Genomic DNA, 17,195 nt, shown 5'->3' on the forward strand with positions numbered 1-17,195 from the left:
AATCTTTTTGTATCCAAATCCGGCTTTAAACTTCTTCACAACAGTATCTCGGACCTGCCTGGTGTGTTCCTTGTTCTTCATGATGCTCTCTGCTCTTTTAACGGACCTCTGAGACTATCACAGTGCAGGTGCATTTATACGGAGACTTGATTACACACAGGTGGATTGTATTTATCATCATTAGTCATTTAGGTCAACATTGGATCATTCAGAGATCCTCACTGAACTTCTGGAGAGAGTTTGCTGCACTGAAAGTAAAGGGGCTGAATAATTTTGCACGCCCAATTTTTCAGTTTTTGATTTGTTAAAACAGTTTGAAATATCCAATAAATGTCGTTCCACTTCATGATTGTGTCCCACTTGTTGTTGATTCTTCACAAAAAAATACAGTTTTATATCTTTATGTTTGAAGCCTAAAATGTGGCAAAAGGTCGCAAAGTTCAAGGGGGCCGAATACTTTCGCAAGGCACTGTAACTACCCACACTGAAAGTAGGGAAAAATGGCTACCTAAGTATGATTCCCAATCAGAGACAACGATAGACAGCTGTCCCTGATTGAGAACCATACCCGGCCAACACATAGAAACACAAATCATAGAAATAAAAGACATAGAATTCCCACCCAAATCACACCCTGACCAAACCAAAAAGAGACATAAAAAAGGCTCTCTAAGGTCAGGGCGTGACCAAAGGTGCGGACTCCGGCCGCAAAACCTGAACCTATAGGGGAGGGTCTGGGTGGGCTTCTATCCGCGGTGGCAGGTCTGGTGCGGGACGTAGACCCCGCTCCACCTCTGGCTCACCCCGCTTTGGTGGCGCCTCTGGTGTGAGGACCCTCGCCGCCGACCCCGGACTGGGGACCCTCTCTGCGGGCACCGGACTGGGGACCCTCGCTGCGGGCCTCGGACTGGGGACCCTCGCTGCGGGTCCCGGACTGGGGACCCTCGCTGCGGGTCCCGGACTGGGCACCCTCGCTGAGGGCCCCGGACAGGGCACCTTCGTTGCTGGCCCCGGACTGGGCACCCTCGTTGGGGGCTCCGGACTGGAGGCCGTCGCTGGGGGCTCTATCTTTTCATATTTCTGTAGGTGGGGTTCATCAAATAAGAGGTGGGGTTCATCAAGGAACCTCCTTAGTTGGTGGGGATTTGAAGAACTTATAGGGGTTCTCCCACAGTTTCAATTTGAAGAACCCCTAAAGGATACTCCAGGAACCGTTTATTTTTAGAGTGTAGGCTACAAGAATATGTTGAAGGCTATCTGTATTGGGTGCACATGACTGAACTGGTCACTTTTGTGTCTGTGTCTGCAGGTATACAGACAAGGAGGCATAAAAAGGTATGTCAATTGGTATTCTTATTACATATTCTTATAGCCTACATATTCTTACCTCTTTGTTGATTGATATCCATTGAATTGTGTCCATTTTCTGTTTTAGAAAGATTTGCACAAATATGAAAAGATAAATGGTATCATCATAAAACAATATCAAGTTAGTTCATACAAGGGAGAAACCTTAACATTTTTCAGTTAAGTGCCAGCACCTGCTGTCCTTTCAAATTCAAATCCAAATATTTCAGTTGGGCAGTTAGGTTTCTGCAAGAACCCCACCAACTAAGGCAGTTTCCTCAATGAACCCCACATCCTATGGGGTTCTTGGAAGAACCTTTTGGGGGACAGTTTCAGTTCCAAGAACCCTAAGGGTCTTCGAAGAACTTTGAGGATCTTAGAAGAACCCTTGTTGAACCCCTAATTTTTAGAGTGTGATGTTGACATTTTAATTGTGAAGAGGCTACTTTTTAGATTTATAGAAAAATCAGGGAAGGGCACAAGAAATTCGAGGGAAAACACGGAACAAATCTCTACAAATATCCTCTGTTGGAAAGCACATCGCAAGCCTGTCATTTTCCAGGAATAGATTGACGGATAGTCTACTTAAAATTACAGCTTTTGAAGAGTGGAAATTTACACAGTGTCTATTCCTAACTGGGAGCTGTAAAAAACCGCACACATGGTAACATTTACAAATGTTGATCATGGCAAATATTTAATAAGATCCATAATTGTATCACTTAGGCTTACTGTATTGCCAGTTCTGGACTGTTTCTGTTGGTTTGTTTATTAGAAATAGGCCTTACCTACCCAATGTTTTTGTTTTGTTATTTGATTATTTCATAGTTTAGGCTAGGCTACACACAATATAGGCCGAGACTACTTTCAATGTTTAGTGTAGGCTACTTGGCCATCACTTGCCTCAAAGCAAGGTTTTACGCTTGTTCAGTGAACGCACCATTTCTCCGAAGGGTGGCGTTTTACACCACTTTCGGCAGCCTTCCTGAAACCGCAGGTCCCTTCACCAGTCGTATCAGCAATTCAGATTGCATGCAAATCCGAAGCGTCATTCAAAAAGAATCGAGTGTGAGGGGGTGAAGTGTAGCGCATTCCTTGAGAGAGAATCCAGCCCTTTTCTTCTCTCCCAGCCGGCTTGCAGCGAGGCAGCTCAGGTCGCGCACGCAGCAGACGCATGAGATTTGTCTGAAATTGAGAGAGCTTTGTGGTCGGTAGGGAAGTTAGGAGAAGGCTTATTCGCCTAAATAGCTAGTATTGCTGCGAAAACAATTTGTAGCCTACTTTGTGTCGCAGAGAATTGATTTAGTCTGTTACCCGTTTTCGTGACCATGGTTTCACAACGAAGACCAACTCACTTGTACGGGTGGGCATTGATGATAGTCGCCGTTTTCTGTCAACGGTGTCACGGAAGTTGTCCGGAGAAAGACTTGGAGAAAAGGGAAGAGGAGGCGAACGTAGTTTTGACTGGTACCGTTGAAGAAATCATGAACATGGACCCAGTGCATAATACATACTCGTGCAAGGTAAGCCTGACTGTCCTGACTTGAGTGGATAGATTTATGTTGAGTGAGGTTGTCTACAAAGTAACAATAGTCTTGTCGAAAACGTTACAAAGTATTCAATGTTTCTGTTTCAGGAAGTAGGATACGTGTAAGCCTAACTCCAAAGTGACACCTGTCAAATCATAGCCTATAACATGCCATCCCACTTTTCTTCCAAAGCCAACGGTGGCCATTTGAATCAGTGCATCGGTCTTGGTAGGCCTTCTCATACAGTAGTTGAACAAAACAAGTAATAACAATCTCAACCTTTTCAACAAAGTGTTAACTATTTATTACATATTTATAGGCTAATAAACCCCATTTGAAACATAAAATACTATATCTGTCTTCCTAAGGGAAGCTCAAGTGAACGATATATATATATTTTTTTAAACTATAGTGATGTACATAATTGAGCTATATATAAGGCGTTACATTTGTTGTTCTTCAGAAGCTTGTTTTTAAAATGTATTTACAGGCATGAAGTTGTATTTGACAATTGCTTTGTCATAGAGCACGACACTAAAGATCCATATCCTATGTAGAGAGATTGGAGTAGATTAGAGGTGTCACGTTTTCAGATCGGAACCACTTTACCACCAAATGAGACCAGCCCAAATGGAAACCTGTCCCATGAATATGAAATGTCTTCTGTTGTGAATACGGTTATGGTTTAGCAGATACAGTCCAGGAAAGTATGTATTTATTCAACCATGGTACACTGATGTATACAATTTGTCCCTTTAAAGTTTTATTAAAACAAGTGGCTGGAAGAATAAGTGCTTGCATGCATATAAACATGAAATAACTGGAGTCCTGACTTAAATCTGTTTGTTAAACTACCTTTGTTGTAAAATACTTTTGATATGAAATATATTTGCTTAAAGGTAGACTGCAAAATTACATCATCATAAACAACAGGGCAACTTTCCACTTGCATACCTCATATCCTAGTTATGGTGATGTCACCTTGCTCAGACTACCTTTAACTTGAAGTTACAGCCTGCATGTGAGGAGCCTCAGTAAAGAGCTAAAGAGTCTTTTTCCATGGCCTTGATAAAGGTGAGGGTATGGCGGTACCTGAAAGGCAAGACCATGGTCAACGGCGAGGTTCTTCTGGACGGCGGCAACAAGGTGATGATCGGCGGCTTCGGGGACCCTGTGATATGCGACAACCAGGTTGCCACTGGCGACACGCGCATTTTCTTTGTCAACCTGGCCCCGGAGTACATGTGGCCGGCACATAAGAACGAGCTGATGCTCAACTCCAGCCTGATGAGGATTACCCTGCGTAACCTGGAGGAGGTGGAGCACTGTGTGGACGGTAAGCTGCCATTGTGTTGTCTCCTCTCTCTTTCTCTCTCTCGCTCTGTCTGTTTTTCAGTCTCAACAGGACGGTATGGAATAGTCAGCCCCCTCTCTGTTTAGGTATCCCATATTAGGGATGCACGGACCGGTTTGAGGTTTTGCTTTACCTTACCTAATGGTATTTCAATGTTTGTTTTTTTAAATGTAATAACTGAGTGTTGAAACTCGAAAAATGATGGCAATCATCCGTTCTTACCGGCAGTAAGCCTTATATGCATGCAAGAGCTTCAGGTGCACACATACTTTTGTGCCATGAATTTTGCCTGTGAGGCAGTGCGGGTGCCAAAGGCACCTTAGAAATCAACACAAAGTGCTGCTCGTAAGAACTGTTATTGAATCCATTGAAAATACAGTACATGGTCATAAACCAGGTTTCATTCCAACCTTTTAATGCGAGTAAAGTGCATGCTGGATAAAAAATGTCATGAAAGGCCTGATGGACATTTTTCGGTAAATTTTCCAAGTATCGATAAAAAAAATATGTTAGACAAGGTGGGATCTTTTTCTGTCGGTAAAATTAATTATGTGGAAAATGCCAGTGGAAAAGCTTTTATGTGCGAATATTGATATAATTACCATCATATTGAATTTAACTTGGAGTCACACGATGACATGTGTGGTTCTCCTACTATGACTCATCGGGAAAGCATGCAAATTATGAACTTCACAGGGTGGTGAAAGTGCAAGGTGATGAGGTTGATGCTCCTTTCCAATAAATATTAAGGGTCTTATTCTGGTGACATGATAATCGATGCTTGGCTGTCATTTGACAAGTAAAAATAATCGTGCTTTTTTCCATAATAATAATCTCATCATATAGGCTATATGTGCGCTCTAGCCAACAGCGTGCAGATAACGCTGTTGGCTAGAGTGCACATGCCAATACCAGAGTGTGCACACTCGCTATATAATGCAACATTTTTTTTTGAGGAAACCATTTTTAGAATGTAGAATATTGGATGGAAATCTAGCTATAGAGGAGAATCATTATTCTGATGAAGGAAAAGTGACTTTTTCACGAAAATAATGTTTTACACGGTGGAAAGGATAATAAATTAGGATTTCTTTTTGGGGGGGGTTTGATTGTTTTATACTAAGGTTGGGCGCAATCCAGATTTTCATATTGTCATACCATCCTTCATACGTTCCAGGATTTACGGTATTACCAGCTTAGTACACAAGGGGGCACCAAATAAACTACAAAAAAGGCCATTGGGGGTCTAACAAAATTAGCACAAATAATAGCGAATTTCCATGGCGGTTGCTAGCTAAATATGCTAACGAGCGCAAAGAATGGCAATCCAGCTCATAAAGTTATACATATAGGAGCTACCAAATGCAATTTTTGGTGAGTTTGGACATTTAAAAGCGAATGTGAACCAGAGACATTGTGGAAATGAACTAAGTTTTGACACATGCTTTTCTGAAGGAAAAACAGTACTGGCACTGGAGCAGCATGTGCACATGGAGTCGCTAGGGCAATAGGCTTGACTACTCAGAGAAGATGGGAGTGTAGTAGACTGGCCAAGAACGGAGAGGAGAAAACAAGGAATTCAAAAGATAGCTGTGGCAGAAAGGGCTTTGACTTCTCAAACATGGCAGAAAGCTAACTCAATATGATGCCCCGTCAGCTTATTAATTCAGCCACTTACTTTGATAACTAGCAAGTTAAGCTTAGTTGTCGCATTAACGCATAATTCTTAATTTTTCACGCAGGAAAAAAGTTCAAAGGCTTAAGAAATATCTTGCTGCTTTTTTAAAACGAAGATCCTGAAATGCTTCTTATTGTAATTGTAATTTCAGGCACATTTTGTGGTTCAGTTGCACTTCTCCATTTGGATGAGAATTCATGAACGAGCATTCAACCAGCAGACAATGCTCTGACTGATGTGTAGCTTCTTTTTTCCTGTACTTTCCTCGGTGTAGCCTGCCTGCTTTTCTCTGGTAAAATGCAATTTTAACGTGGAGCAAAATATTAGGAAATGTTGCTGGCTACATTCTTTCCATGAAAAACATTAGAAACATTATAATAAATACCTTTATTTTTCTTTGTAAGCTCTTTTACTTGTGTGGCTGTCAGCCAAATAGTGTTGCACTTCTGTTGTCGTCTGATGAAGATGTTGACTTTCAATATTTACTGAACAAAAATATAAATGCAACATGTAAAGTGTTCACCCCATGTTTCATACGCTGAAATAAAAGGTCCCAGATATGTTCCATACACACAAAAAGCTTATTTCTCTCAAATGTGCACAAATGTGTTTACATCGCTGTTAGTGAGCATTTCTCCTTTGCCAAGATAATCCATCTAACCGATAGGTGTGGCATATCAAGAAGCTGATTAAACAGCATGATCATTACACAGGTGCACCTTGTGCTGGGGACAATAAAAGGCCAATCTAAAATGGGAAGTTTTATCACACAACACAATGCCACAGATGTCTCAAATTCTGAGGGAGTGTGCAATTGGCATGCTGACTGCAGGAATGTCCACCAGAGCGATTGCCTTAGAATTGAATGTTAATTTCTCTACCATAAGCCGCCTCCAACGTTGTTTTTGAGAATTTGGCAGTGCATCCAACCGGCCTCATAACCGCAGACCACGTGTAATCACGCCTGCCCAGGACCTCCATATCAAGCTTCTTCACCTGCACGATCGTCTGAGACCAGATTATTTTAAGGTTAGCCTGACAGAGTAGTACAGGGCAGTCACATTGTAAAGATAGGCATCACACTCCCTGCATCACAAGTAAATGGTATCTGAAATATCATAGCTGTAGGGTTACACCCATGACTGTTTCCCAGCACTCAGACAAATGGGGACACCTGAGTCCTCTAAGCAGGTTAGTTGTCATGGTGAAGCTGCTGCGGCCCTGCTCAGGTTAATCGTCTCTCCCTAGGAGGTGGAGGTGTCCCCTTTGATATACACCTTCAGGGACAGTAACTGACCTCCCTGAGACAACCTTTCCCCGTTGTCAGGGGGACGTTTTATGAAGTCAGAAGTAAGCTCTTAAAGTCTTTTTTACACATAACCCAGAGCTTTGAGGTATATACTGGGGACTGCGTTTCTCACACTCTTTTAGCAGTTGACAGTTATGTTCACATCTCTGTTAATGGCAAAGCCTTAGCACCAAAAAGAGACAGCCTCGCATTTTCTACTTTTACCTTAACAGAGGCAGGAGCAGGGGGAAGCGGACGTGGAGAAGGAATGAATAGATCAGACTTGTCTGTGCTTGAGAACATGCAATCATAAAAATAGTTTTTTTGAGGAGCTTCCTGAGTTTGGGGTAAAAAAAAGGAGACAAGTAATCCATTTTAGCCAGCTGCAGCTCTAGATACTGAAAAGTTCCCCAGTGCAGTGAGAGTTATTGAGAGCTGTCGCTCCTTTTGGCACTTTTTTGTGAAGAAACCATTTGTCAGGCACTATAAGAAGACCCATACCCGTGACTAATAAGTCCTAACATCTGCCGTGACTATGCCCGTCTCTGCCCTCTTTGCCAGCAAACAAGGCTTGTTGCTGTTCGGCTTCTGCTGGCGCTTGACGATGTTGGCAGCTGGTCAAAAGTTAGAATCCACGGCCTCCATATACAGGCCTCAAAAACGGCCAAATCATTCGTGATGGCAGGTGATTCCAATGTTCGCAGGTTGTTTGCAGTGTTTGGTAGAGTTTGGCACAAATAACATTTAATCTTTCCCGGCACGACACATTGTACTGCTGACACTTTATCTTCCCTCTTTTCTTCTTTTCCAAATTCGCTTTTCTTGTTGCAAAGAGAGGAGTTTCTTGGTTCTAGCAACTACTGTCTAGTTGCTAGATGCCTTGGGTTTGGAGAGGTTCTTAGCATGGCCAAGTTAGCCGAGCAACATATTTCACATAACTGGCTTAGAGGGCCAAGGAATATGCATTAGGAAATGCACTTGGTCCTGTTTCGTTTCAATGAAATCTTATGAAACTTTTCAAACTGTATTCAAGTGAATTTGCAGTGTATTTGTTTCATTGCTGTACAATTATTTCACTCAGTCTTTATAGGACAAGGTTAAAACAAATCTAAGTGTACTGATTTTCAGGGGCATAATAGCGATCCACGTCTCTCTTGAGGTTAGACACATATCTGCATTTGTTTTTTTTTGCGGGCCATATTTCACCCAAGGGATTATTTGGCATTCCTCCATCTGATGAAGAGTGAGCTCTGAGGCTTCAGTCCAGGGCAACATTTTAATTAAGACAGTCAAGTCGGATCACATCCTCTGTGTGCAGCCAACCACCATCCAGGAGACTGGGGATGTTAGTACCTTCAGACAAGACTCTACCTGTCGCTGCGCTCAGTGTACCCTCCACTCCTTTCTCCCCATTCTTGACATATCCACAGCTAGGAGAGACCCAGGAATGCCTGGCGGAGCTAGGCGGGGAGGCACATTGTCAAAAAGTGGAGGAAAAAGAGTCTCTGTGTAAGATGCATGGGAGGGAGGAGGAAGGATAAGTGAGGATGAAAGGGGAAGAGAGAGAGAGAGAGAGAGAGAGAGAGAGAGAGAGACCGTGAGGAAATTCTTTGTTCAGGTGTGGACTTGGAATGCTGGAGATGTGTGTTTTTCTTGGCATCTCACGGTCAGGAAGTGCGACCAATGCTCCGTGGCATAGATAGATGCCTAGAGGCATCATGTTTCGTCCTATCACTCCCCAGAGCTTTAGTGCAGAGGTACAGGCCACTTCAAAACCTCGCACGGGATCACTTGGGCAATGCTTTAATCTCACTAAGAGCAGCCTTCCCCTCAACGGAATCTTTACAAGACCTCACTAAACACCCGGCCACGGAGTTTCTAAACCCAGAGGCGCAACATCGCGAGACTTCGGGGAATTCTTGCGAAGCAGACCAAGCAGACCAGGCCGGGGTTTGGGGTTTGAGAAGCCAATGAGAGAAGTGAAACATTCTTCCTTAGTTGTTTATTTTCTCGACTTATAAAGGCACAACTTAGATTCGGGGCCAATGTCTTAAGTAGTTCAACATGTTATTACTCCAACCTCGTGAAAGTGACAAACTGACACGTTTTCATTTTCGTCCAAAACAACTTTATATCAAAGGTGTGCCTTTGATATGATGGCCTGCACATCAAACGACCGTTTAGACCTGATGACGTGTTTCTGCGCATGAGCTTAGCTAGCCAACGTCGCCAAGACATCGCCTACAAGCGTGATCAGGGATTTCTATTGGAGAAGCAGTTTCTGCCTATCTTCATACTGTGCTGTCTTTGACCCGGCACTCTAAAAACACAGCTCCACATTTTGTCGCTGTTCAAAGCGAGCTGGCTCTCAACGTGTTATCTCTGTTCACACGGCTCTCAAAGGCAATTCAGAGACTAAATGAAGACCTGAAAAGGGGCAAATGCACCACTTCTGACTGGGACACACATCCCCTTCACACTGTTGACGTTTACCTCGCAGAAGCGGATAAGCGAAGCCTACATCTTCCTCTCCCTATGTTTGCACCTCGAGCGACAACTATTCAGTGAAATGTTAGCAGATTCAATTGTTCCCCGCGCACCGAGTTGTCAGATAATGTGTCAAAATCAAGCAGAGCCATATGCATGGCTTTGGAAAAACACAATGAGACTTCTGTCTGAAATTGTATGGAGGGATACAAGATTTAACCGAATGCCTGAGGGCTTCATTTTCTGAGAATTGAGAAAATGTGAATTGTTACTGTTTGTTGTCATTTGTTTTTTTCTCTCCCTCTGCTGTGTTACTGACAGAGGGGAGAGAGAGGGATGAGAGAGAGAGAGCGAAACCGTGAGGGGAAAGGACATGGACGGAGGGGAGGGGAGGGAGAGGAAGCCCACTTGATGGAGAGGTGTTGAGCGTACAGGGAGATGCTATCTGTCCCAGTCTGTTTATCAGCTGCTTTTGTTTCAACTTCACTTGATGCCAGTAACGTCATTCCTTCAAGGCTCTGTCAGAGGAGAACAACAAAGGGCTGTTTCTTCTTCTTTTTTGTCCTTTTCTTGTTCCATCCTCTTCTCGCTCTCTCAAGGAGGTGACATGCCAGTCAATGGCCACACGGGTGATGCTGTGATGCTGCTTCTGGTCAGTGTGACGTTCCGTCCACCCGTACTAATATAAGTGCTCTGCTCAGTTAAATATCTGCTAGGCGTCGGCCAGGAATTGTCGGTGGATCCCTAGTTCTCTATTGTCAGTGTGTAGTCGCGTAAAGCTTGTCTGATATGTGTATGGCGTTAAGGGCTGAGCAGTATGGGGTTAGTTTGCTAAGCCTGGAGTGCGATGGGGTTCCTGATTTGCCGGCAGGTGGTCTGACTTAATGACAGGCCTGCAGACAGTCCTGTGGAATGCTCCTCTGGGTGGGTGGGATGTGGGATGACTGTTTAAGGCCTCTATATCTCATTCTCCCTACCTTCACCCCCCTTAGCATTCCTTCAGCAAGCCCCCCCCCCCCCCCCCCCACTAGATCTGCTAAGGTAATGAATAACTGATATGAAATTGAGGGGTTGAACATCTCTTTGTTTGTTCATTTGGTCTTTACAAGGAGCAAGCATTTGTGATTTTCACATGCAGGGCTCATCTTTACTAAATGAAGTTAAGTTGGATCCCTGTTGAGTGAGTCACAATTTTAAAGGACAATGCCAGTCTTGTCACATCTAGTGCCAGATTTGTTTATTTTGAGATGGTCTGGATTATTTTGTCTGTGAGGTCAGTTCTTAGCTACGGTGACTCTCAGGAATGCTTGCCCCATTTCTAATTCAGTGTTAATAGAAAACAAATAGTTAACAATACCAGAGTAGACCACCAATCACCACTTTTCTTCCTTATTCTGCACAGATTAGAAGCCCTGTTTTATGTCATGATAGCTATGTAGGTTTTATCTATGTCCCCAAGAGGAGGCGTAGGGGGCATTTGACAAACCGAAAGAAGTGTGAGAGAGTAGTCCTAGACCCAGACAGTCCCACCCAGAAGACTGAGAGAGCAGTGAGGTCTTGTGGTCTTGTGCCTTTCTTTATCCCAATCTACTGGCCATACAAGCTCCCCTTTGTGTTCAGAGAGTCATGGGAAGTCATGTACCCGAGCAGGTTGACTCGAAGGATTGGACTTTTCTCAGGATACTTCGATGTCTCTGGGTTTGCGTCCCTGGGTGTGTGCGCCTGTGCGTGTCTGTATGTGCGTATAACAGTGTTGTAGTACTCGAGACCGGACTTTTGTACTTGGTCTTGACTTGGTCTCGGATAGTGAGGTCTCGTCATTTCTTCCCGAAGCCAGCGGTGTAAAAAAACTCAATCATCAGCTTCTATTCAGTCAGCGTATATAAACGCCTCTCCAGCCAAATATATACTCTCCTTTCTTGAAACATTAATATCTTAACAGCCTTTATATCTATTATAGACAGGTTAGTACAGTGGTGAACCTATAGGCCTTCAGTGGTGAACCTATAGGCCTTCAGTGGTGAACCTATAGGCCTTCAGTGGTGAACCTATAGGCCTTCAGTGGTGAACCTATAGGCCTTCAGTGGCGAACCAATAGGCCTTCAGTGGTGAACCTATAGGCCTTCAGTGGTGAACCTATAGGCCTTCAGTGGTGAACCTATAGGCCTTCAGTGGTGAACCTATAGGCCTTCAGTGGTGAACCTATAGGCCTTCAGTGGCGAACCAATAGGCCTTCAGTGGTGAACCTATAGGCCTTCAGTGGTGAACCTATAGGCCTTCAGTGGTGAACCTATAGGCCTTCAGTGGCGAACCAATAGGCCTTCAGTGGTGAACCAATAGGCCTTCAGTGGTGAACCTATATGCCTTCAGTGGTGAACCTATAGGCCTTCAGTTTGTGACAGGTTAGTAGAGTGGTGAACCTATAGGTCTTCAGTGTGACAGGTTAGTACAGTGGTGAATCTATAGGTCTTCAGTGTGACAGGTTAGTACAGTGGTGAACCTATAGACCTTCAGTGTGTGACAGGTTAGTACAGTGGTGAACCTATAGGTCTTCAGTGTGTGACAGGTTAGTACAGTGGTGAACCTATATGTCTTCAGTGTGTGACAGGTTAGTACAGTGGTGAACCTATAGGTCTTCAGTGTGACAGGTTAGTACAGTGGTGAACCTATAGGTCTTCAGTGTGTGACAGGTTAGTATAGTGGTGAACCTATAGGTCTTCAGTATGTGACAGGTTAGTAGAGTGGTGAACCTATATACCTTCAGTGTGACAGGTAAGTACAGTGGTGAACCTATAAGTCTTCAGTGTGACAGGTTAGTATAGTGGTGAACCTATAGGTATTCAGTGTGACAGGTTAGTATAGTGGTGAACCTATAGGCCTTCAGTGGCGAACCTATAGGCCTTCAGTGGCAAACCAATAGGCCTTCAGTGGTGAACCTATAGGCCTTCATTGGTGAACCTATAGGCCTTCAGTGGTGAACCTATAGGCCTTCAGTGGTGAACCAATAGGCCTTCAGTGGTGAACCTATAGGCCTTCAGTGGTGAACCTATAGGCCTTCAGTGGTGAACCAATAGGCCTTCAGTGGTGAACCTATAGGCCTTCAGTGGTGAACCTATAGGCATTCAGTGGTGAACCTATAGGCCTTCCGTGGCAAACCAATAGGCCTTCAGTGGTGAACCTATAGGCCTTCAGTGGTGAACCAATAGGCCTTCAGTGGTGAACCTATAGGCCTTCAGTGGTGAACCTATAGGCCTTCAGTGGTGAACCTATAGGCCTTCAGTGGTGAACCTATAGGCCTTCAGTGGTGAACCTATAGGTCTCCAGTGTGTGACAGGTTAGTACAGTGGTGAACCTATAGGTCTTCAGTGTGTGACAGGTTAGTACAGTGGTGAACCTATAGGTCTTCAGTGTGTGACAGGTTAGTAGAGTGGTGAACCTATAGGCCTTCAGTGTGTGACAGGTTAGTAGAGTGGTGAACCTATAGGTCTTCAGTATGTGACAGGTTAGTACAGTGGTGAACCTATAGGTCTTCAGTGTGTGACAGGTTAGTATAGTGGTGAACCTATAGGTCTTCAGTGTGTGACAGGTTAGTATAGTGGTGAACCTATAGGTCTTCAGTGTGTGACAGGTTAGTACAGTGGTGAACCTATAGACCTTCAGTGTGACAGGTAAGTACAGTGGTGAACCTATAAGTCTTCAGTGTGACAGGTTAGTATAGTGGTGAACCTATAGGCCTTCAGTGGTGAACCTATAGGCCTTCAGTGGTGAACCAATAGGCCTTCAGTGGTGAACCTATAGGCCTTCAGTGGTGAACCTATAGGCATTCAGTGGTGAACCTATAGGCCTTCAGTGGCAAACCAATAGGCCTTCAGTGGTGAACCTATAGGCCTTCAGTGGTGAACCAATAGGCCTTCAGTGGTGAACCTATAGGCCTTCAGTGGTGAACCTATAGGCCTTCAGTGGTGAACCTATAGGCCTTCAGTGGTGAACCTATAGGCCTTCAGTGGTGAACCTATAGGCCTTCAGTGGTGAACCTATAGGTCTCCAGTGTGTGACAGGTTAGTACAGTGGTGAACCTATAGGCCTTCAGTGGTGAACCTATAGGTCTCCAGTGTGTGACAGGTTAGTACAGTGGTGAACCTATAGGCCTTCAGTGTGTGACAGGTTAGTACAGTGGTGAACCTATAGGTCTTCAGTGTGTGACAGGTTAGTACAGTGGTGAACCTATAGGTCTTCAGTGTGTGACAGGTTAGTACAGTGGTGAACCTATAGGTCTTCAGTGTGTGACAGGTTAGTACAGTGGTGAACCTATATGTCTTCAGTGTGTGACAGGTTAGTACAGTGGTGAACCTATAGGTCTTCAGTGTGTGACAGGTTAGTAGAGTGGTGAACCTATAGGCCTTCAGTGTGTGACAGGTTAGTAGAGTGGTGAACCTATAGGTCTTCAGTGTGTGACAGGTTAGTATAGTGGTGAACCTATAGGTCTTCAGTGTGTGACAGGTTAGTACAGTGGTGAACCTATAGGTCTTCAGTGTGTGACAGGTTAGTATAGTGGTGAACCTATAGGTCTTCAGTATGTGACAGGTTAGTACAGTGGTGAACCTATAGGTCTTCAGTGTAACAGGTTAGTACAATGGTGAACCTATAGGTCTTCAGTGTGTGACAGGTTAGTATAGTGGTGAACCTATAGGTCTTCAGTATGTGACAGGTTAGTAGAGTGGTGAACCTATAGGCCTTCAGTATGTGACAGGTTAGTAGAGTGGTGAACCTATAGGCCTTCAGTGTGTGACAGGTTAGTAGAGTGGTGAACCTATAGGTCTTCAGTGTGACAGGTTAGTACAGTGGTGAACCTATAGGTCTTCAGTGTGACAGGTTAGTACAGTGGTGAACCTATAGGTCTTCAGTGTGACAGGTTAGTACAGTGGTGAACCTATAGACCTTCAGTGTGTGACAGGTTAGTACAGTGGTGAACCTATAGCTCTTCAGTGTGTGACAGGTTAGTACAGTGGTGAACCTATAGGTCTTCAGTGTGTGACAGGTTAGTACAGTGGTGAACCTATAGGTCTTTAGTGTGTGACAGGTTAGTAGAGTGGTGAACCTGTAGGTCTTCAGTGTGTGACAGGTAAGTACAGTGGTGAACCTATAGGTCTTCAGTGTGACAGGTTAGTACAGTGGTGAACCTATAGGTCTTCAGTGTGTGACAGGTTAGTACAGTGGTGAACCTATAGTTCTTCAGTTTGTGACAGGTTAGTAGAGTGGTGAACCTATAGGTCTTCAGTTTGTGACAGGTTAGTAGAGTGGTGAACCTATAGGTCTTCAGTGTGACAGGTTAGTACAGTGGTGAACCTATAGGCCTTCAGTGGCGAACCTATAGGCCTTCAGTGGCGAACCAATAGGCCTTCAGTGGTGAACCTATAGGTCTCCAGTGTGTGACAGGTTAGTACAGTGGTGAACCTATAGGCCTTCAGTGTGTGACAGGTTAGTACAGTGGTGAACCTATAGGTCTTCAGTGTGTGACAGGTTAGTACAGTGGTGAACCTATAGGTCTTCAGTGTGTGACAGGTTAGTACAGTGGTGAACCTATAGGCCTTCAGTGTGTGGCAGGTTAGTACAGTGGTGAACCTATAGGTCTTCAGTGTGTGACAGGTTAGTAGAGTGGTGAACCTATAGGCCTTCAGTGTGTGACAGGTTAGTACAGTGGTGAACCTATAGGTCTTCAGTGTGTGACAGGTTAGTACAGTGGTGAACCTATAGGTCTTCAGTGTGTGACAGGTTAGTACAGTGGTGAACCTATAGGTCTTCAGTGTGTGACAGGTTAGTACAGTGGTGAACCTATAGGTCTTCAGTGTGTGACAGGTTAGTATAGTGGTGAACCTATAGGCCTTCAGTGTGACAGGTTAGTACAGTGGTGAACCTATAGGTCTTCAGTGTGTGACAGGTTAGTATAGTGGTGAACCTATAGGTCTTCAGTGTGACAGGTAAGTACAGTGGTGAACCTATAGGTCTTCAGTGTGACAGGTAAGTACAGTGGTGAACCTATAGGTCTTCAGTGTGACAGGTTAGTACAGTGGTGAACCTATAGGTCTTCAGTGTGTGACAGGTTAGTACAGTGGTGAACCTATAGGTCTTCAGTGTGTGACAGGTTAGTACAGTGGTGAACCTATAGGTCTTCAGTGTGACAGGTTAGTAGAGTGGTGAACCTATAGGTCTTCAGTGTGTGACAGGTTCATGATTCTGAAAGGACGGCAACCGTAAACCAGTGCACGCACGTAGGAGAGTGCACTTTTTGTAAAACACAAAGGGCCAGTTGTTTGGTGTAATGAAGGCTATACGCCGTTTTAAGCCGTATACCCACTTTGTTTTCAGTGGGCACTGCTTATACTCACTTCTTAATCCCTCCTGATGCGTATCAATGTAGTGTAGTTGAGGTATACGGCTCAATTATGTAGAACAATAGAGAAATCATGCTAAGTAGTCTACACAATTGCAAATCACAGTGAAATATATTCATTTGTGCATCACACACACAGCCTTGTTTTAGTGGAATATCATCTGCAGGCGGCAAGAGTGTGCAGCTCTCAACTGGTTTTACCATGGTGCAGCTCTCAACTGGAGTTAGCATGGTGCAGCTCTCAACTGGTTTTAGCATGGTGCAGCTCTCAACTGGTTTTACCATGGTGCAGCTCTCAACTGGTTTTACCATGGTGCAGCTCTCAACTGGAGTTAGCATGGTGCAGCTCTCAACTGGTTTTAGCATGGTGCAGCTCTCAACTGGTTTTACCATAGTGCAGCTCTCAACTGGTTTTAGCATGGTGCAGCTCTCAACTGGTTTTAGCATGGTGCAGCTCTCAACTGGTTTTAGCATGGTGCAGCTCTCAACTGGTTTTAGCATGGTGCAGCTCTCAACTGGTTTTAGCATGGTGCAGCTCACAGAAGAATGACATCGGTAGCTGGTAGGGTAGGAAAGACTTTCAACTTATATCTACCAATATCTACCAGTAAATACTAACTAAGTTAAAAATAGGTACCAGGTATTGAAAAAGTTTCATCCGAAGTGTTGGTTAGTAGGCTATTTGTGATGCGCAATTGTCATCATGCATCAGGGGCATAGACATGGATGGGCCTGGGTAGACAGAGGCCCACCCACTTGGGAGCCAGGCCTTGACAGGCCCACCAAATCAGATTGATGTGGTGGAAGCATTGTTGTGGCTTTACACCATCACATTTCTTCATGTTTCTATATTAAAAAAAAGGTGTGATTTTGAGATTGAAAATCTTCACAATTTATTGGAAAACTCCAGTTCCACTCACCAGATGATGATCATTTGAAACTTCTTGTTGAACGTTAACAGAAGAAGCTAACAAATTAGCAACAACATCCTATTTGATAACACCTGCTGCAACCTCTGCAAACTATCCGACAACAAAAGCTAGCTAGCTAGGTCATGGGAAAACTACTGCTCGCTATTGCGCAGTGACCTTTTGTCCTTCAAGAACGCAGAAGTTTCCATA

The 17,195-nt window shown here is 44.2% G+C and overlaps 1 protein-coding gene across 1 annotated transcript in view; it reads left to right on the forward strand.

The window, feature by feature from the left end:
• Nucleotides 1-2,451: 2,451 nt before the first annotated feature.
• Nucleotides 2,452-17,195, forward strand: part of LOC115132061 (agrin) — a 291,320-nt gene continuing 276,576 nt past the window's right edge. Inside the window, 2 exon segments of the mRNA XM_029664281.2 lie at nucleotides 2,452-2,870; nucleotides 3,951-4,212. Of these exon segments, the coding sequence (XP_029520141.2) occupies nucleotides 2,676-2,870; nucleotides 3,951-4,212 (457 nt within the window). The 5' untranslated portion in view covers nucleotides 2,452-2,675.

Source organism: Oncorhynchus nerka, linkage group LG7, assembly GCF_034236695.1.
Source record: "Oncorhynchus nerka isolate Pitt River linkage group LG7, Oner_Uvic_2.0, whole genome shotgun sequence".
NCBI lineage: Eukaryota > Metazoa > Chordata > Actinopteri > Salmoniformes > Salmonidae > Oncorhynchus > Oncorhynchus nerka.